General features: G+C 40.7%; 1 protein-coding gene across 1 annotated transcript in view; it reads right to left on the bottom strand.

Moving 5' to 3' along the window:
• Nucleotides 1-20,719, bottom strand: part of LOC100706598 (BCL-6 corepressor) — a 65,588-nt gene that overhangs the window by 33,812 nt on the left and 11,057 nt on the right. Inside the window, 2 exon segments of the mRNA XM_005462684.4 lie at nucleotides 6,711-10,328; nucleotides 17,023-17,102. Coding sequence (XP_005462741.3) covers nucleotides 6,711-10,328; nucleotides 17,023-17,025 — 3,621 coding nt within the window. The 5' untranslated portion in view covers nucleotides 17,026-17,102.

The following is a 20,719-nucleotide window of genomic DNA, read 5'->3' as shown; positions in this document are numbered from 1 at the left end:
TGACCTTCTCATCCAAAGATGGTCATTTCTGGCTTCAGAAAACCAACATGGCAACAAAGTAAACGTTAAAGTAAGGTTGATGCTTTAAAAAGTAGAGTCACAAAGAATCTTTTACATAGAGTTTATGCAGTACATGCATGAGTTGATACCTGAGTTTTTAGAACCCTGGGCTCTTAATGTAAAGCATCATCCACACACGGTGAAGCAACATGGCAACCAGAGACATAAGAAAGTCAATGACATTTATTGACTTTTAGTGATAATGAAGGAAACATTTGCTGGCGTTGGATTGGTCTAGAGTTAAACTGTTCATTAAGTTACACAATTAAAGCGGACACCAATAAGTGCTAAGGATACCGCCAATATATGACTGGGTAGTAAATACGTTAGCGGGTTACCTAGGCAACCAGATTGAAACCCTGTGTGGACGGGGGTTTAGGCCCATCAAAACTGGAGTCATGCAGTGTTACTGTTTTGTTTCCATGTGAATATACAAAACCAAACAACCAGTACAGCACAGGTTTGATCTGTTTTCCTTGTTTTCAGTAATACATATTATTAAATGTAAACATTTCAGGAGTTTCAAATGAGGTAACTAAAAATAAAAGTGATCCCTATGAACCCAAAGCTGTGGTACTTTCAATATTGACCAGCTAACGAGCACTCGGTGCTAGCCCCAGGCAAGCATCCATGAGCTGGCCAATCAGAAGAAAGTGAACTTTTAATGAGGGCTTTAAGACACAGGACCCTAAATGGTTCATGTAATATGGAGTGTGAACTGAGGAGATACATAAGGGGCTAGTATACAATACATGCGGATTATTCTGAACTATCATTCAGAGTTACTGCAGTGGGTCCAAAAATAAAGCACAGTGCTGAAAATGAGCACAACAGGCCCATATATCTGCTTTTAAATGATGCCATCTGCAAATGATTTGAATACCAGTTTCAGGGAAAATGTATTTCCCTGAAACTACAAACAAGTGCATCTTGGTATACAAATTTACGCAAGTGATGTTCAGGTAACATAATGAGCCCGCTAGAGGTTAGAGGTTTGTTTACTTGACAAATCTTAATCTTTTTAGATTTTGGGTCACCTTCCAGCTCTCAGAAAGAAGAGCTTCTGCTTTTGAACTGGATCCTGTTCACATTTGGTATTTGACCTCTTTCAGTCAATATTTGTAGGATTGGTCCCTAAAAAAGAATCAGCATTTGGTCGCCATCACCTTCCCTTCTCGGCCTCTAACTCCGGACTTTCAGTGATCCTCACAGGCGGCGGCAGCTGTCAGCCAGAGGTACTCACCTCTGTTTCTCTGTGGCAGCTGGAGCCTCGAGAAGCTTCATGATTTCACTGCCTCAGAACACAAACACACCACAAATCCTAAACACTCAGAAGTCGCTCTGTGACCCCTCGACTCTGCTGCTTTGAAAGGTAAAAAATACTCCCTGCTGGCATTGCAACAGACAAACGCAGAGAAATATGTGAAGCTGCTCCAAACAAACAGTGAACAGGTGCTGCTGGGATGAAGTCCAGAAAACAGCATCATAGTTTGGAGAATCTTTCTTTCCTTCAAACAATCAACCAAAGGCAGCAAATTTAATGCATTTCTGTAAAATAACTGCATATGCTGTTAGTGACCCATCATTTATGACCAATTAAAGTACACTCACACTTTGATTCCTTTCAGGAAGCTTCAAACGACACAAAGTCCCTCAGTTCTTCTCCTCCTCACAATCTGTCAGATTGGTTTTGGGATCACAGTTTGCTTGAAACTTTTAGCATTTACACCTCAACTCCTTTCAGCATGTTCATCTCTTTTCATTTTTAGTTTTTTTAAACTTCATCTAACCTCTTTCACCTCTAACACTTTCAAACTCAGCGCAATGATTTTGAATTTAGGGTTTTTAAAATCAGTTCATTCATTCATTTGAACTATGGATTAACAGTTCTTTTTGATAAAATCATAGTTCAGTGATCATATTTATGTATATGTCTGTCTCAACTTGGGCTTGTTTAACGTCACCTGTACATAACTTAATGGTCACCAAAATTTTTATCCCTGCGTATTGTGTGACAGAATTTTATTTGAGTCACTACAAAATACAGAATAAGGACTTTGAAAAACACTGAAATCCTAGCAAAAAATCTATTGGGTGGGTTTTTGGTAGGTTTCCTGATGGTGATGCCTCCTTTCCTGTTCCAACATGAACAGGAAAGGAGGCATCACCAACCTGTTCCTGCAAAATTGGGGGCATGCAGTTGTCTAAAATGTCTTGGTATGCTGAAGCATTAAGACATTTCTTTCACTGGAACGAATAAGTCCTTTTCCACTAGTGCCTACTTGGCTTGATTCGATGCAGCTTGACTCAGTTTTGGTCGTTTTCTATTTCAGTGCAGTCACACAAGTACTGTTCTCTTAGCAACCACCAAACCCAGACTTGTCCATTAGATTGCCAGACCGTTTGATTTGTCACGCCAGAGAACACTTTTCCACTGCTCTGGAGTCCAGTGGGAGTGTGTTTTACACCACTGCATCCACTTGGAAACCCATTCCATGAAGGTCTCTGCCACTGTTCTTGAGCAAATCTGAAGGTCACATGAAGTTTGGAGGTCTGACTCTTCAGAAAGTTGGCAAGCTCTGCACTCTATGTGCTTCAGCATCTGCTGAGCCTGCTGTGTGAGTACTTAACTCCAAATTTTATTTTCTTTACATGATCAGATTTTCTTATTTACTGATTATTACATAAAGTCCTGTAATGTAAAGTTTTTATTGCCTTTAAAGAGCTATTAATGGGATTAATAGTTTTTTTTCTGTGCTTAAAAGCAATTTGTCATTTGAGATTCTTTTAAAGACAGAGTTTCATGGCCATGTTAATAATAAAAAAAGAGACCTCGGCTTACTTTATTGCTTAAATTCTAACCATTGGCGAGCTTTCTTGCAGTGCTCATCTCAAAAATCGCTTTATATTCCTTAAGTATTTTAATATCGCCTGCCTCTCCCCATTCACTGTTACCGATGTCTTTTCAGATGCTCTTGTTTAGGATATTCTGTAGGCACCAGCACGTGATATTTTCTTTCAGATTTTAAATATTTGTCACTCCTGTTATCTGCTCTGTTACCTGAACTAAGATATCTAAACAAATCAAGAAACCTCCAATCATGTCTGAAAGACATTTTGTTATGATCCTAAAGAAGAAGATGCATGTTTACAGCTTACATCCCAAGATGCACCACACTCATTTCTGAAAGCCTCATCTTTGGTTTTACAGGCTGGTTATGCCCTTACTAACCATTGGTGCCTGCTCCCCTGATCCGCTGCCTGACATCCTGGTATTAGTCACTCACCTCACTCTGCCCTGACCGCAAACCCATTTTAAAAATTAATGGCCCGTGAAACGATCTACAAATCCATCCAACGCTGCCGCCCAGAGCTGAGAGCACCCAGGGGCGTAGGAGCAAAAATGTGAGTTAATTTGAGCATCACCAGCACCCTCCTTCAGGAGCCACGACTGACTGAGCAAACAGCTTTGATCAGGGAATAAACAGACGGACAGGAATCACCCGGAAAACACATGAAAACATGGAGCCCAACATGAAGAATCAGTGTAACAATAAGCATGCATGTGCAACAGTAAATGGCTAAATGTAATATTGTGTAATTAGTTTATCTGGTGTCTGGGTTTCAAGTGTCAGCTGAAAAAAAAAAAAGTTAAAAGAATTTTACTGAAAACACAAGACCCTGAAGTTGTTGTGTATCCTTGTGGACCTGTTGGTTTAATGCTAAACTCAACACTGTAATTAATGAAGAAAGGAACACAAAGAGACACAAAATCAACAGAAAGAGGTTAAAAATGACCATAAAGAAATAAAAAAAGACCAGAAAATGGCACAAAATGAAATGGACAGAAAATGATCAGAAAGCGATGCAAAATGATCACAAAGAGATAAAAAAAATGAAAATGAAAGGCAAAATGTAAAAAAGATATAAAATGACAACAAAGACAAAGAGAGATAAAGCACAGAGATGAAAAAGGACCACAAAAAGGCAGAAAATGACCATAAAACAAAGAGACATCAAATGATGACAAATTTAGGCAAATTGACCACAAGACACAATGACAAAATGAAGAGATTCAAAAACCTTATAAAAAAAAAGGCAGAATTACCATGAGGACATATAAAATGACAACAAAGATGAAAAAGTACTACAAAGATACAGAAAATGAACAGAACGAGATAAAAAGGACCACAAAAAGAAAATGACCATAAGACGGTATAATGACCATAACAGAAAGAGTTAGAAAGTAGCCACAAAGAAAAGATGGAATAAAGACTGTAACAAGATACAAAGTGGCTACAAGCAGATGCAAAAAGACATTCAAGAGATCCAGAATGATGAAAAAGATAGAGGATGGAAAATGTCCATAAAAAGATACAAAACAACCACAAAAGATACAAATGTCTAGAAAGAGACCTAAAACCACAACAAATAGATTTAACAGAAGTGTGGTGCTTTTTGCTCTCAACCTTTCGTCTCACTATCTATTCGCCTGAATGTGGATATATATCTGAAATCTAACATGTTAATTAAAGAAATATTCATCATGTTAGTTTAGACAGCTAATATTTTATTTTGTGTCCAAAATAATTCAATAGCTTTACATCAGCAGTAATGTAAAGTATAGGCTTTCTAAAGCTGCCTGTCTGGAAATGTACTTCATTTATTCATTTAGCAGCTTCCATCAGTAAATGAAAAAATAACAACAAAAAATTTAAAGAAGTCAAAGCTAATCTGGGACTGCAGGAGGAAGGACTTCTTAGGAAAAAAAACCCAAAACAAAACACTGAATTCATCCTCTTCCATCTACTGAGAGGAGGATGAAGAGGAGGAGGTGAAGGAGGAACAAAGACCAGAAAGAACAGAAAGCAAAAATGATGTTCAGAGAGAAAGATGAAGAGAAAAAATAGAAAAAGCCAAGATAAACATATAAAAATAGAGACAGAAAGGAAGAAAGAACGCAAAAGAGACTTCTTCCTTCCTTCCTTCCTTCCTTCCCAGTTTGGGGAAAAAACCATCAGGTTAACAGTCGCCTGGAGCCACAGAGTCGCTGAGTTATCCTAACTCGACCTCAGCTCGACCCCAAATATCAGCAGGCAGAAAAAAAAAGAGAGGAGGAGTAGGCAGCCGTTCTCCTCCTAAATACCTCCTCATATCCAACCACTCTTCACTGCAGATTCAAAAAAACCTCCTCTCCCGATTTACCGTTAAAATCCCATGTTATGTCTGCTAAGTCTGTTGTTGACATTCTAGGTTGTTTTTCTTTGTATGGTTGGATTAGATCTGAACACTCTATGATCAGGATTAACAATAAAAAAACAGAAGCATTAACAATACACTCTGGCCCTGTGAGCGCAGCTGAAAGTGCTGATTTCTTTAAATGCAGACCAAAAATCCATCAGCTGAGGCTAACTTTAAGGTTGTGGCTTATAATTGCTTTTTAAAGCAACATTTTACTGTTTCTGCCTTACTTACCTCCTCTGTTACTGCCACATCATTGAATAAATTCAAAATATTTTTCACTCATTAGCCACCTCATATAAGCCCATATTTACATTCAGTTTTTGTACATTGAGTCCTGTATAAACAGGATTTAAGTGATTTGACTGTGCATGAAAGCAAAAGAAACAACCAACAATGAAAATGAACTTTAGACTCAGTCGGAGGGTTTTAGTTGTTCAGACACCTGCAAACTGTGATTCTATCCAAATGTTCATGTCCTTAACTGTCCATCACTTCCACAATTGGCGTTTAAAACTGCTGATGCTATGCTGTGGTTGTTTTGTTTTTTTCTTATTGAACAATCAGGTGATAAATCAAAACCGCAACTCAAAGACCAGCGGTCTGCAGCATATGCTGAGATTCACTCCTCCTACGTAGTAGCCACAACAATCACAGCATTCTCTTTTTACTCCTCCTGCAACTTCCAAAGATAATTTGTAGGTGGGAAGCTAGTGAGGGACCGCATTCTCAGAGAAAACCAATTCCTGCTTCCTCCTACAAATATCTCCTTGGCTGTGCATCAGCAGGCAAAACTGACACATATGTTCATGTTTAATTTCTTAATAAAACCCAGAAACACCACAACAGTTGAGTTAAAAGCTGCATTCCAACCATATTGTAGCCAAAATGTCAAAGCAACTTTAAGCCACATATGAATGTTCATAAAAACCCATGATAAGGGTTTTTGATGCATGCTCAATCATCCAGGTAAGGAAATCTCAATTTTTTTAGGGTTATCGTAATGTTATAACTGGACAAGAAATTATTGAAATGACCTTCTTTCAGGCACAACTTATTATTTGGTAAATGTTCTCAGTCTCCTGTGCATTTCCCTGCTCCAGGACTTTATTAGATAATGTTATTTTTTAAAAAGTAACCCTGGTTTAAAATACTTTTTCCATGTTTACAAGAAGCCTCACACTGTGGAATTGGACCTCAGTGAATGGGGAGTCTGTTTCCTTTCAGTGAGTGTGACTTAAATTACCTTAATGAACAGTAAGCTGAAAAATCAATATCAGAAAACAAACCCAAACAGGCAGCAGTGGTGTAATGATAGCACACCAGACCACCAAAGAAAATCTGATTTGCTCTCTCTGTCTCACCATACCATCATTGAATAACGAAGGGATGAGGACATGATGCCTTACCTGAAGTGCTCTCTGTTCTCTGCTCAGCTTGCTCGAGTCAGCGTAAAGCTCTGTGGTCACACATTTGAATCGGTCTCCCACGTAGCCAGATGAATTGGCAATGCGTTTGGTGAGGCCAGAGAGACGGGATTTGCTGTGACCATCCTCTTCATCTGCCAGAGGATCCACGCAGTCTTGCATGTTGAACTCCTTCTCATTTCCACAGCTAATGGTAGAGGAAAGGTCTTTGTTAACTAACAGCTCCAGCATTGGATCCGCTGGCATCGTGTTCAGACCTTCACTGGTTGGTGAAAGGTGTTGACAGGTTGGGCCCTGGGTAAAACTATTTCCATATGTGGGAACCCTGAGGGTGTTGCTTGCACCGGCTGTTTGGCAATTTCCAGAAGGCTGGCTCTTAGAGAGGGATCTTCCATAACTCTGACTACTAAACTTTCCAAATGCAGGAGCTCTGGGATTAGCATTTGATTGTACTGCATTGCAGTTTTCACCATGAGGGCTGTTGCTCCTGTAGCTTGTAGGCATAGAGTTAACATTTTCACGAGTTGGGCTGCTGAAAAGTTTGGGTTCAAAAGTTGGCGCCCTGACAGTCAGATTTCTGCAGCATGGCCCAACAAAATTTCTAAAATTTGGACTGTTTGCATCTCCGTTACTTGATGAGGGGCCTCTCGGGTTGCTGTTGGCATATAGTTGGGGTCGGAAGTTTATGGCTCCTCCAGGTGATGGCCTGGAATTAAAACTTCTGCATGCTGGAACCGGAGGACTGAAGCCTCGACTACTCTGTCCCGTACTGCTGTAAACGGGACTTTCTGATTGAGTGCTGCCATGGTGAGCTGAGCTCTTTGGGCTCATTGTACTGACTACTCCCATGCTGTTGTTTGAACTAGTACAATCACTAGAACTACTTTCTCTGCTTCCAGGAACCAAAGAGCTTATGTTTCTGGAAGGGCTTTGCTGAGGTTGAATATTTTTACTGCTTGAAACTTCTGATCTAACCTCACTTGTAACACTTTTCCCACAACCAGTAGCATTCAACGTTTGATTCCCAGCACCAGCAGAGGCTCCAGTTTTACATTTTCTAGAAAACTGCTGTGGAGACGTTCGGGCACATCGCATTGTCTCCTCCTCTGGGATATCTGGTAATGGACTAATTGCCTCTTCCTCCTCCTCCTCTGGGATTTCCACTGTGCTTTCCTGACCAGTAGGAGGAGGTGAGGAAGAAGTGTGATGAGAAGTGTGGGATAGTGAAACTAGTCTCTGCTCTGTACCTTGAGTTGAAAGGATGCCTTTTGGAGGACCTGGCTCTGTTTCTTTGATTTGTACATGTTTGGAGAAATCTTCTGTTCTGGTAGATGTGGAGCCACAATTACTGGTGGAAAAATCATCTTCTGCCTCATCATGCACCAAGTCAATGCAAACTATATCATCTCTTACGGCAGACAGGCCTTTACCTGAGGCCTTGGACTTGTCTTTCTCATTGTCACGTGTGCGTGAGCTGTCAACATCTGACTTTTCTGAAGTCCAGAGTTTATCCTGGCTCTTGGACCTGATCTCCAGCTGTTCTTTGCTTGTAAGACTTGAATAATTTGAAACTGGAGTTGAGGTAATCTCTTGGGAATTTGGATATGAATGAACTCCATATGGGAGGCCGTGTCTTGGTGGAATGTTAGATGAGTAAAAGCTGCTGCTACCGAGTAATAGTGGATGCGGGTAAACATGTCCTTTACTTGCTATTGACAGTCGCTGCATGGATATATTTTCTGCAACTGAGTACGGGACATAGCGATTAGTATAACCTAAGCCAGGAGGAAGATAGGAATCACTATACATCTGGCTGGAGCCATTTCCATTTTCCAAACGAAATGGCTGCTGATGCTTAGTCTGGCTCTCTTTAACCTCTTGCTTAGAAGAAGTTAAGATTTGCTTTCCAGAGTGAGTTTCCCCTTTGCTGTTTGGAGGGACTTTGTCGGAGTCAGTAGGTGGGACTTGTGGCCACCCAACTTTGGTGTTTAAAGAAGGAGATGCTGCAGAAGGTTGCCCTCCTGAGGCAGTACTGGAAATACTGGCTAACTCAACTCTCTTAGAGCCAGGTGAGCCAGGAGGGTGCTGTTGGTGAAGAGTATTGTCCACACTTCGGTTTTTCATAGACTGAGAGCCTCTGCTGTGGTCAGAGATGACAGCAGAGGAAGGACCTGGAGCAGCCCAGCTGGAGCCTGTAGTGCTGATCATTTCAGGATGATCTGGAGTCTTAGCTGATGTGCTAACAGGTCGGGTTAAACTCTCTTTGAGCTGTTGGTCTTGACTGGTTAACAGCTTGTAATGAGATGGTGGTACATATCCCAACTTGGCCAAGGCCTCTAATCTGGTTGGGAATCCACTTGGAAACCCTTCCATCTCTTTAGCAGACAAATCCAAAGGTTTTTCTCTGGGGGTTTTGGCAGCCTTATGAGGTCCTACTCTGTCCAGTGATGTCTTTGCAGGTGATATACACTTTTCTTTATTACTGCAGTCAGAGGTGACATCTTTGGTTTTACTGCTGCCTGAGTGTATAGGGGAGGAGCGCTCAGAGCTCATGTAAAAAGGGTGACACACTGAAAGTGAGGTTGAGGATAAGGAAGTGCTTCTGCTAAGGGACTTTTGGAGTTCTGCAGAACTGTTGCTGAGATGGTGGGGTGCTGGAAGTGAGGAAGAAGGAAGGGTAACTGGGGATGACTCTAAGGCATCAGTACCAGCTGAGCTGGAAACATGGGTGCTACTATTTCCACCAGTAGTTTTGCTCAGAGTATTTTTGGTAGAAGTGGTCTGAGTGGACTTTCCACCACTGCTGCTGCTACTCTCATGTTGTCGCTCTGTATGGTGAACAACGTGAGCTTGGGTTTCCTGATGAATCTGAGGACTGGTGCTGAAGGCAGAGGGTTCTTGATGTACCTGAGAACCAACACCCTGCAATGTCTTGTCCTGGCAGTGGGGTAATGGTGAAAGTACTGTAGAAGCTGGGGTGGCTGTAGAAATCCTTATTGGAGGGCCTAGTGGAGAAGAGATATGGGCCGGTAAATAAGGAGGCAGGTAGAAAAGTCTCTCCTCTCCAGGCGTGCTGTTCCCAAGCCTAGAGGCACACAAAGATTGATATGCCAGCTGTTGGTGGATGAAGGGTGGCTGCTGAGACAGGAATGAGGCCTTGTATGCCATGTCCAGGAAGGGGTACATTGTAGCATCGGTATAGGGGCTGATCCAAGGTAGTCTAAGAAAGCTACTGGTACCATTCAAGCCCAGCTCCGGCTGTTTGTCACTGGATCCAACTCTGCGGTCCAAGCCCAAGCCATCACCTCCTGCAGCAGGAACAAGTAAAGGTTTCTGCAGTCCTGGTGCTGGGTTTTTATACAGTCCAACATATCCATTTGCAGATTTCTGGCCTTCAAGCAGGGATACATCTGGTTTATACAGGAGATCATAGCCAAGTGGCAGCGAGGTACCAGGCTCCTGGGGCTTCTCAGAAGACAGAGGATGGATGCCAGGATAAAAAATTCCTCCATGGGGGCGAAGGTTTTCCCCCACCAGAGCATTGCGGTCAATACTAAGGGCAGCTAACGGGTTCATCCTGCGAGCTGCACTGGCATCCACCTGTAACAGTGTCAGAGAAAATAATGAATAACTGTATTCTTTTGTAAAATCCTCAAGAACTGTTTTCTACAATAATCATTAATTCTGACTAACAGAAAGTCAGAAAAACTTTCATGCACAAAAAAGGCAACATCCTTTCTGATTCTCAGATTGATACAGAAAATGCTAAGAATACTAGCAAATCTTTATATTTGAGTCAGGAAACAGTTTTTGGTATTTTTGCTAAACGAAATAGTTCTTTTTCTTTTCTTATCTTTTTTTTTAAAAGCCAAAACAAATTCTTTCTGCAAACAGTGTCTGTGTGTGCAGCTTTTAATCAACTTAACGTTTTCTACAATTAAGTGATCCAAAAACCACTTCTAAACTACTAAAAACTTTTTATTACAAGGTTTTCTCGATATGACATTTAGCGATATGAAATTTTATGTTATAATATTTTGCGATCCATTTCTTCATACGACATTTTGCAATGTGATGCAGCACATTGTGAAGCATTTAGTTGATACAATATTTTGTGATGACATTTTGTGATTTAACTTTTCATGATATGACATTTTGCAATATGAGATTCCGCAGTGCATTTAATGGTTATGTTTTATGATATGACATTTTGTGACATGAAATTACAATATGACTTTTGCTGAACTCTTAAGACTAAGTATCCGACACTGTCAGCTGGATGTTAGTGGGCTCTGCAGTGCAGGCTATTCTCCCTTTAGTACAGTACATACTCTGAAATATATGGTTAAGCACCACATGGTTAAATTCGCCCTTCAAGGACAAACAGGAATGAAGAGAGGAAAAAAGAATTTTGTCTATTTAGGGGATCTCAACTGCAGGACATAAAGCCTGTGATTTCATTTTCCTGTCATGGAGAAAAATAAGAGCACTCTTTCCTTTTATTTATTTATTTTAGTATTCCTGGATGGCATACGACGCCCGGAGCTACTCTTTCACTCTCTCTCTCGGCAGATCCAGGAAACAGAGAGATGAAAAAAAGAGAGGAGGCAGGGGGTGAGAGGGAAGAGCCAGAGAGAGAGGGAGGAAAGAGGAAATGCTATAAACAAAGAGAGGGCAAGAGACAAAGGGAAAGCATGGCAGAAAAAGAGAGAGAGTCAGGGAGCGCAATATTGAAAGAAAAAAAGCAGCCTAATTGAATTTCCTGTCACACGGCGTGGTGAACCATCTCTGATTGGCTATCAGCCGCAGGGCCATTAGGAAATTATCCAGACAGCTGGGTTGCCGCCTGAGATGAGAAGGAGGAGGCAGAGATCCTTCACTCGCTCTGTTTTTTAAGGCACCGAGAAAGGAGAATGGTAAAGACTGAAAAGTGTAGCTAAAGGAAAATCAGGGTTAGAAAGCAGCTCGGAACAAAAATTAAACCAGGTAAATCAGGTATTTATTTATTATAGTTAGACGATAACAGATCTATTTTCAAATTGCCATTAATTTCAAAAATCCTTGTGAAAGTTGTCACTCATCTTCTCCTTCAGCTGATTGAGGGAAACAGTGTGTTTGATAGATTCCAATCTCGAACCGATGAAGCTACAGCATTGAAACAGCGTACCTGAAAATCACTAATGATATATTTACTTTTATCTGAGGGCATAAGAATATAATATTCCATTTTAGTTCCTTAGTTCCATTTTAGGCTCATTTGAAGCCGTTTAACATGTTAGTTTTATTAACAGATTACAGAATTGGGGTGGCAAGAATGTCACTGTTCTAAATGGTTTTCATTCTTATCTGACCAATGTCATTCAATAATTTGGATATTTTAGTTATTTTAGATATTTAACATCTTAATTTTCTCCTGGCTTGATTACTATAGCTCACTATAGCTCATGTCTTTCTCAAACCTTCCTCTTCCGTTGGCCCAGAAATGTTGCAAAAATTAGGTGGTGCTTATAACTGTGCCACGTTCTTATTTTAAATCCAGAGGTGAACACTAGGGCTGGGGATATGGCCTAAAATCCATATTGCGGTATAATTTGAAGCATGTGCAGTAATGATATATATTGCGATATATTCTATTCTTCAGTATACCATATTTTCTGCACTATATGGTGCACTTAAAATTCTTCAATTTTCTAAAAAATCGACAGTGCGCCTCATAATCCGGTGCACCTTATGTATGCAGGGCTCGCAAAATCGCTAGCCCGACGTCCCGGGGCTAGTGATTTTTCCAGTCGGGCTACCAGAATCTATCTCAGCCCTGCCCGTCGGGCTATCATAGGAAGGGAAAATATATGTCAATGCTTTTGCATTCTTTCGAAAATGTAGCTGAGTAATTATGTCATTGGCATCGATGAGCCACTGTCAATATATGACATATTGAAATCGCGTTTGAATTTGTGCTTGTTTTTTGCTTTCACTTTCACTTTGGGATCGCGCGAACGGTGTGTAGAGAGCGGCAGTACTGATTGGTGAGTGACGATTAATTGCGCACCAATTCCTCTGACATCGTCTTATCACTCATTAGCTTACTATTCAAACGTAACAAGTGAAATCTCCCACAGCAAGCTTAAACATGTGAGAGGTTGATTGCGCAGAGAATCGCTGACCGTTATGTAAGTACGTGTGTAAAAGCAGCAGGATTTACGCCGGTATTTTAGTTCTGCTGAGCCAAATAAGACAGGTCAGGGTGAAGAAGGGACAGCCAAATAAAAGCCTACCACAAAATGGAAAAGTTATGACAAATCAGACTATGAGGCAAAAAGAAAGCTCAGCTTTTTTGGTTTCATGGACAAAAGAATTTCTGTGGCTGGAATATGACGAGCTAAATAACATGATGTTCTGCCAGGTGTGTTGTGAGTTTCATTTCATTTGAGTCGACAAGCGCCTTTGTAACTGGGACCAGTAATTTTAAGAAAGACCCCATCAGAACCCACGAGAAATGCAAGAAATGCATTATTGCTCAGTCTGCAATATCTTTCCCAGAACAAACAGCAATTGCAAAAAACATACTAAAAATAAACCAAGCACAAGCAGAAGTCCTGAAAAATCTTTCAAAAGCGTACTATGTTGCAAAGAGTGAACTATCATTGTCAAAATTTAGCAGTCTTTGCAAACTTCAAAAAGCAAATGGCTTCGATCTTGGTTCCACTCACCCCTTACCCTTGACTTCAGTGGAAATTTCAGATTCAGGATCTGACACAGACTGATTCATGTTGTACACAGTTTTTACAAGTTCATAGAAATTTCTGTTCAATTAGAACCAAGTATTTGAGTTGATGACTGTGATTTTTATACAGTTGTTGTGATTTGTATTTTAACAACTTTCTGATTAATTTTTGTTTCCGTTACAATATTATACCTTAATGTATAATATTGTAAAGGAAACAAAACATTAAAAAATTGCTCTCTTTTTTATTCGGGCTACTTAAATTTTTTTTGGGCTACCAAAAACTGAAGAGTGCCTGCCCGAAGGGCTACCAGAGATTTTGAAATTTTGCGAGCCTTGGTATGAATTCTGGTTGTGCTTACTGACCTCAAACCGAATTTATGTGGTACACGGCGCTCAAAAATCTGTCAAAAATGTTTTAGTAAAACTTTGGTAAGATACGAAGCCGCACCGCTTGGTGGATTGTCAGAGCATTACAGCTACTGTAGTCAGGAGCCTCGCGGAGTAATCTGGGTCCAAAACTCTGTCCGCTTCAGGTCCCAAAGTCAAACGAACACTACAACATAACTGAGAGTTAAAAACTGTCTAAATTCTTTCATCTTTAATAAAATTATCAGCATTGCTACTTTACTAGGTGTAACAATTAAGTTTAACATCCAGGCATCCATGAAAACAGATTTTATTAAATTTAATGGAGTTAGAAGTTAGCAGGATGTTAGCTCGCTAGTTTCCATCTGACTGAGAGATTTCTGAAAAAATTAAAATGTACAGCTCTGCTGTCACTTCCAATATAAATGAAGACAGAAAACTAAACAGCAGTGACTTTTTTAGGGTTACTGAAGTTGGGCTAGCTGGCATTTAATGATGTGCTATGTGATTGCTAGCAACACAGCTATGTTAGCATAATGTAAACACAGTAAAGCAGAGGATGATAAAAGTTAACGGGAGGGTTCCTGATGATTAGGGACAAATGCAATCACATGGCAAGATGGTGTAAACTGACTAAACTTAACTCACGAGAACAACTGAGATAATCCATCCACAATACGAGGTTAGTCATTAATATACTGCAACAACATGGGAATAGAGCAGCTGCGAGAGAATTCAACATTAATGAATCAATGGTACAAAAGTGGAGGAAGCGCAGTTCTTGGCTTTCCTCATATTCCAAAATGTGCTTCGTCTCTTCGCTATTACTGTCGCCAGGCATAATTTGCAGATTATATTTTTCTGCTTAACATCCGACTGCTTAAACCCAAACCAGGTGCATATGACCTCCTCCTCCTCCCCATGCTTGCAGCCGCTGCGATGCTTTCGACCAAAACAGGCGCAGCTTGATGACACCATCAACATGCGCTATCGCGGTAGAGCAGTACAGTCAAAATCTCTACCGTTGGCCAAATTCATATCGTTTCTACCATATACCGTTTATACCGCCCACCCCTAGTGAACACACTTGAGGTTGTAGCGCCTAAACTTTGGACTAGCCTTTTTCTGCCGATAAGGTTGGCTGTTTTTATTAAACGCGCTCTAAACTAGGGCTGGGTATCGTCACTGATTTCTAGAATCGATTCATTTCCGATTCACAAGGTCCCGAATCGATTCGATCCACGATTCGATTCAATTCGATTCGATTAAATTCGATTTGAATCTGGGAAATTTTGACAGTCAGAAATATTATAATTCAGATCAGTACATTGACATATTTTTGTATCTATAAAAAGGAAGCTGACACACGCAAGACTTTATCAAAGTGTGAGCGTCACAGCAGATGCCTTTGTGTCAAAGTAGCTGAAGATAAAACAGAAAAACATGAAGGTGGTTTTCCTGGCCTGGGATTTTATAAAAATATGTATCTGCAGTACATCAAAAACGAAAGAAAACCATTAATCAACACATGAACATTACCTCTGACGTTACAGCGGTTTTATTAGAGACACGGCTAAGCGTTTTGCATTTTGCATAATTTTAAAAAGTTTAAATTTGTTCAGTATTGAACGGCAGAAATTAGGTTTTCTTTTCGGAAGTATGTAAAACGAAAAAAAGGAAAAAACAGCGGCCGACAGCGCTGTAAACAACAGTAGAGTTGTGCGTAACAAGCAAGCGAATAATGCAGAAAACAGTACAGAGAGAGAGAGAGAGAGAGAGCTGTGCATGAAGTGTGATTTTATCGTGGGTGAAGCAAAACAGTAAAAGTCAGAGGGAATTCATGACGAAGCGTAGTTTGGATCTTCTTTTGCTGCTGGTTCGGTCAGTATTGTTTGGAGAGAGATAAAACTAACAGCTTTAGAATCAGCGCAAAAAGGGCGTGAACACAAAGCGCTACCCGCCGAAACATCACAATCAGCGAGCTGTTGGCTTTCAGCACCGACCGTGTCCGTGCAGTTGTTGTGCCAGAAAGTGATTGCCGTCCGCGGGAACGCGCGCATACGCTTAAAGCTGCAGCGCCCGTCGGGTGAGAAAGGCGACATCTCACTGATTCTGATCCGCGGGTCCGTGCTGTGTGTTTACGTCCTTGTGCAGAATCCGTGTACCTGCTCTCATTTACTGTCTTAGCTGTTTGGTGGTTGTTGAAATTTTGTGAGGTTTCACCTGAGATTCTGGCGTTTCGGGCAAAATAAATTTATATTAAAAAATCGATTCAGGATTTTAATGAATCGATTTCACGTTATCCAAGCCAGAATCGATTTTAATCGATGAATCGATTATTAAAACCCACCCCTACTCTAAACGGCACATATTTGCTTGTTGCTGAGCTGTGCTACAGTGTAGAGATGTACGCAGACATCGACAGACATATACCAACAAACAACAACAAAGCAATGCCACAAGTTCAGATCTTTCTCTGAAAGAGTTGCTGCATTCACAAGATTTTCAGAACATGTAACCTCGAACTTAAAGTTGAGGTCAAGGTCACCGATATTTCAAGTCATCTGAGAATTTTAGTAGCTGCATCTATGGCATCAATTTAAAAATTATACTTGACTTACTGTGTTCACAAAGCTGGGCATCCCCATCGCCCACGGGTGTGCTGAAGACAATATGCAATCAGCCTTTCAGGTGTGAGGGAAAATATGCAATTTTTGATTTTGTTAATGTGAAAAAGCTGGCTTGCATCTGTAAATATATCTAAAATCACCAACTGTTGTTCTTGTTTTTTGATGTTTTACTTTGGTAATTGTGGTCAACTTCCTTGAAAATTCAACTCAATAAATAATTAACTTCTAAAGAGTAACTGCCAAACAGTTACTCTGAAACCACTGAGGTCATGGCACAGACTGCTATTTCATGTCACGACAACTCTTGGAAATATTGGCTATAGTAGCCTTCTAGGGGAACAACAATCGACCAGTGGATCTTTGTTGCTTATCCAACACTGTAATTTATGTTTCCCGTCTCCCATCTATTGTGAATACCAAACTCAGACTTTCTCTAAAAATCTTACATTAAGTTGAAAAAGTTCCATCATCATTTCAACTTCATTCTGCATGGAATGATTATAACTCAGTCTGTAGGTGAAGCTCAGACAGCTCAGAGGAAAATAAACTTGAAACTGAACTTTAACCTCACCATGCTGCGGGCCTGCCTTCCGCTGGTTTCTGCTTCAGACGGAGCCGTCTGCCTCGAGGACGCCGCTCAGCCCACCATGTCTGCAGACGGAGAGAAAAACCACATGAGAGCAGGTCAGACTGAAACCACATGAGGTTTCTGCAAAGAAAAAGGTCTCACTGTGTAACACAAATCATTTCCTTTGACATTTTCACTACATTTCTTTCTTTCTTTTTAACCAGAGCAGGGATACTTCAGAAAACAGTCTCCGTTTGACTTGTCGTACACACTTTTACACACACTTTTACACACACTTCTTTGACCACATAAAATGCCACAAATTTTAACCTCTGTGTTTTAATTAAGCTGGTGAAGTAAAAGATCAGTGAATTCATAGAACTGCTTTAAATATAAAAACTCCAGAGATCGTCATGGATATTTATTCATCTGTAGTGCTGTGCAATTTGTTCAAATGCCTGAAAAACATGAGTTCAAACAGGCAGGAGTTGTTGCCTTCTTTTCAAGTAAGAACTTCGCATAAAGTTTGGAAGCATTCCAGCTGCTGTCGTACAAAAGCAAACCTAATGAAGGTCTGAGGAGACGATACTTTGATAAAGTGAGCACAGGTGTTTGGAGGGTTGTGAAAAAAGTCAGTAGCATTTCACCTGTATGGGAAGCTTAAAATGTACTGGAACATCTGGTTTAACTATGTATTTTGCTTTCTATTCACATCAGGCTTTTGTCCATGTCCATGTCAGATTTCACTGAAAGTTCTTCAGTATTGAAACTTTAAATGCGCTCAATCAGTTACACTCATACACAAGTTAATCTGAAGAAGATCTGAGAACCAAAATGTTGAGTAAAACACCAGGTGGTGATCTGTTGACAGCTCAGCACCTCTCTTTATCCACGTATCCAAGAAATATGGCTCCAGGTCTGATGATATGATTACAAAATCAGTCATCGATCCGATGGGTGTACAGGTGCCATGTGGACTTATGAATACCCTCATTATGGATAAGCTGTGGTTAGCACAGAAGTTCAATAACAGAACACCAATAGGGGTACAGATCAGACAGGCCATTCCTTTCATTCACACCCTTCAAGGCATAACCATCAATGCCCATGTGAGAGTTGAACAATAGAGTCCGTAGATGTAGCACTCTCCAGCACTCCACCCAATGACTCTAAGAAGGCTGGGTACGCTGAACTGTTGTTTGGTGCACAGGCATAAACAACATTCTCTTACTGAAGGCAGACCTGGGGACCACAACAACATAGCTGTTGGGGAGAGAGGGGAAAACCTCTGTCAGAGAGGTGACTTTCTGATCAAAAGACAAATGTTCCAAATTCTACAATAATGTCAATAGATTTTTTTTATGCATCTGAGCTACAGTGCTGTGCAGAGTGTTGAGACAGCCTTCAATCCTCCAAGTTTTTCTTTGGCTGTTTTTGTTCAATTGTTTTTCAGTTCAGTCCTTGTACCTGACCATTTTCAGAGGGGTGTTTTTAGTTTGTTTACCCACTTAACACTGACCTATGAATCATTCCAGAAGAAAGGCACCTGGTTCAAGGGCTGAACCAGTTTTGTGTCAACACATAACACACACATCTTAAATTGTGTCTTTGGTTTAGTAGCAGCATGTCACGAAAACACATAATTTCTTCCCATTTATTGAATGGCTGTAACATCTGAATCTTGAAAGAAGCTGAATCTTGTAAAATGCCAAAAACAACAGTCTGATAGACATAAAATAGCGTTTCTGCACCAACAAGTTGATTACCAAAGAACTATTAGCTGAAAGCTTGGGATATCTCAGCATGGTGTGCAGCGAGTACTTACAAAAATTTGAGGAAACTGGACAATTGGAGGACGAAATACGAAGTGGCACATCACAAAAATAATTAAAAAAACTACCTACAGCAGATATACAGTATTTGAAAGTTATGTTCTTTAGAAACAGCAAAAAAATCCAGAAAAGACCCAACACAGGACCTGCCAGATGCATCTGGACCTTCAGCTAATTCATCTACTGTTCACTGAAGCCTCATCAGAATGGTTTCAGTGGAAGGAAAGAAGCCATTCTTAAGAAAGGGAAATGGGGAGAAAGGGCTAAGGTATGCCAAATTATACAAGAACTGGATTTAAAATCAGTGGTAACAGGTCTGATAGAGTGATGAATCCAAGTTTGATATTTTTAGGATCAAATCATCATCAGTATGCACAGAAGAGGTCCAACAGTGTCTACAGCCATCTGTAAAACATGGTGGAGGCTCTGTCATGGTTTGGGGCTGCATTTCAGCCAGTGGTGTTCGGGAGCTTTGTTAAAATTGCTGAATTATGAACACAGAAAAGTACTGTGAGATTTTAAACCACAGTGCAATTTAATTTGGAAAGCATCTGATTAGCAACAGCTTCATTCATTTTTCAACATGACAATGATCCCAAACATACTGTTAATGCAGTAAAAAAACATACCTAGATAGAAAAACATACAATGGAACCCTATCAGTCATGGATTGGCCTCCCCAGAGCCCAGACCTCAACATTGTTGAAACAGTGTGGGATCATGTTGACAGAGAACAGAACAAAAGGCAGAAACATCCAAAGAAGAGCTTTGAATGTCCTTCAAGAAGCCTGGAGAACTATTCCTAAAGGCTACTGAAAGAAATTATAAGCGTGCCTATAAGAGTTCAGGTTGTGCTGAAAAGTGAAGGTGTAAAGGTGTCAAGGTTGCAAAACAGCTGCAAGCTGTGTTCATGCAGCTGAAGTGTTGCCCAAATGTCTGCTGAATAATGTGAGCCCACCTGCACCTCATGATTTGATTGTACTTTCACTCATAAAAGGTTAAAAAATGTAAACGAGTTAGGGAAAGTCAGTGTAGTCTGGTGCACGGTTTGGGCTTCATTTCAGCTGCGCTGACAGTGAAGCACACACACTCGCAGACACACACGCCGCTCTCTGTCTGCAGCCACATAACGAGGCTCGACATCTGTGTGTGCGCGTGCACGTGTTTTATCGCCCAGCCGGAGGACTGATAAGGCACGTCGCCTCTTTTCCCGAGGAACTCATAATCCAGCGGAGAGAGAAAACGTATCGGCGCTGCTCGGCAGACACACGCACAGAGCTGCCTGACGAGCTGCCACACACACACTCGCACACACACAGAGTAATTGATGGCTGTTAGGGAGCTGGGATTTCAATAACGGCTCTTATCTCCAGACCGCTGAAGGACAGCTGTGTGCGTATGTGTGTGTGTGTCTGTGTGTGCACAAGTGCGTTTGAGTGTGTATGTTCATGTCTTTGTATGCTTGTGTGCACACATTGCAGTACAAAAACCGTCAAAGTGAGGACATCGTGGCTGCTTCAGACTTGATATTAGTGTTCACGTTAGCCTGGGAAAGCGTTACGTCATGTGTTGCCCACACAGCTGGATCTACTCACTGGAAAATTTATCGGCACAATTTGAGCCAAATTCTCAGAAGAGGAAGAGAGTTTTCTTTCATGTTTTTTAGATCTGTATTTTGAGTTTGTGCGTAAAAACATGATGATTTACTTTTCACAGTATAAAAAAACTGTTTTTAACAAAAATACTCCTTATTTTTCTTGGTCGTCTCTTATCTATGTATTATTTTCCATATCTCAATTGGGACAGCAGCATTGTGACGTCTTTAAGCCTTTATCGGGCAAGACATGATCTTCAATAACTTCACTGGA

The sequence above is a fragment of the Oreochromis niloticus genome, linkage group LG23, assembly GCF_001858045.2.
Source record: "Oreochromis niloticus isolate F11D_XX linkage group LG23, O_niloticus_UMD_NMBU, whole genome shotgun sequence".
Taxonomy (NCBI): Eukaryota; Metazoa; Chordata; class Actinopteri; order Cichliformes; family Cichlidae; genus Oreochromis; species Oreochromis niloticus.
This window is presented reverse-complemented; position numbering and strand designations above follow the sequence as displayed.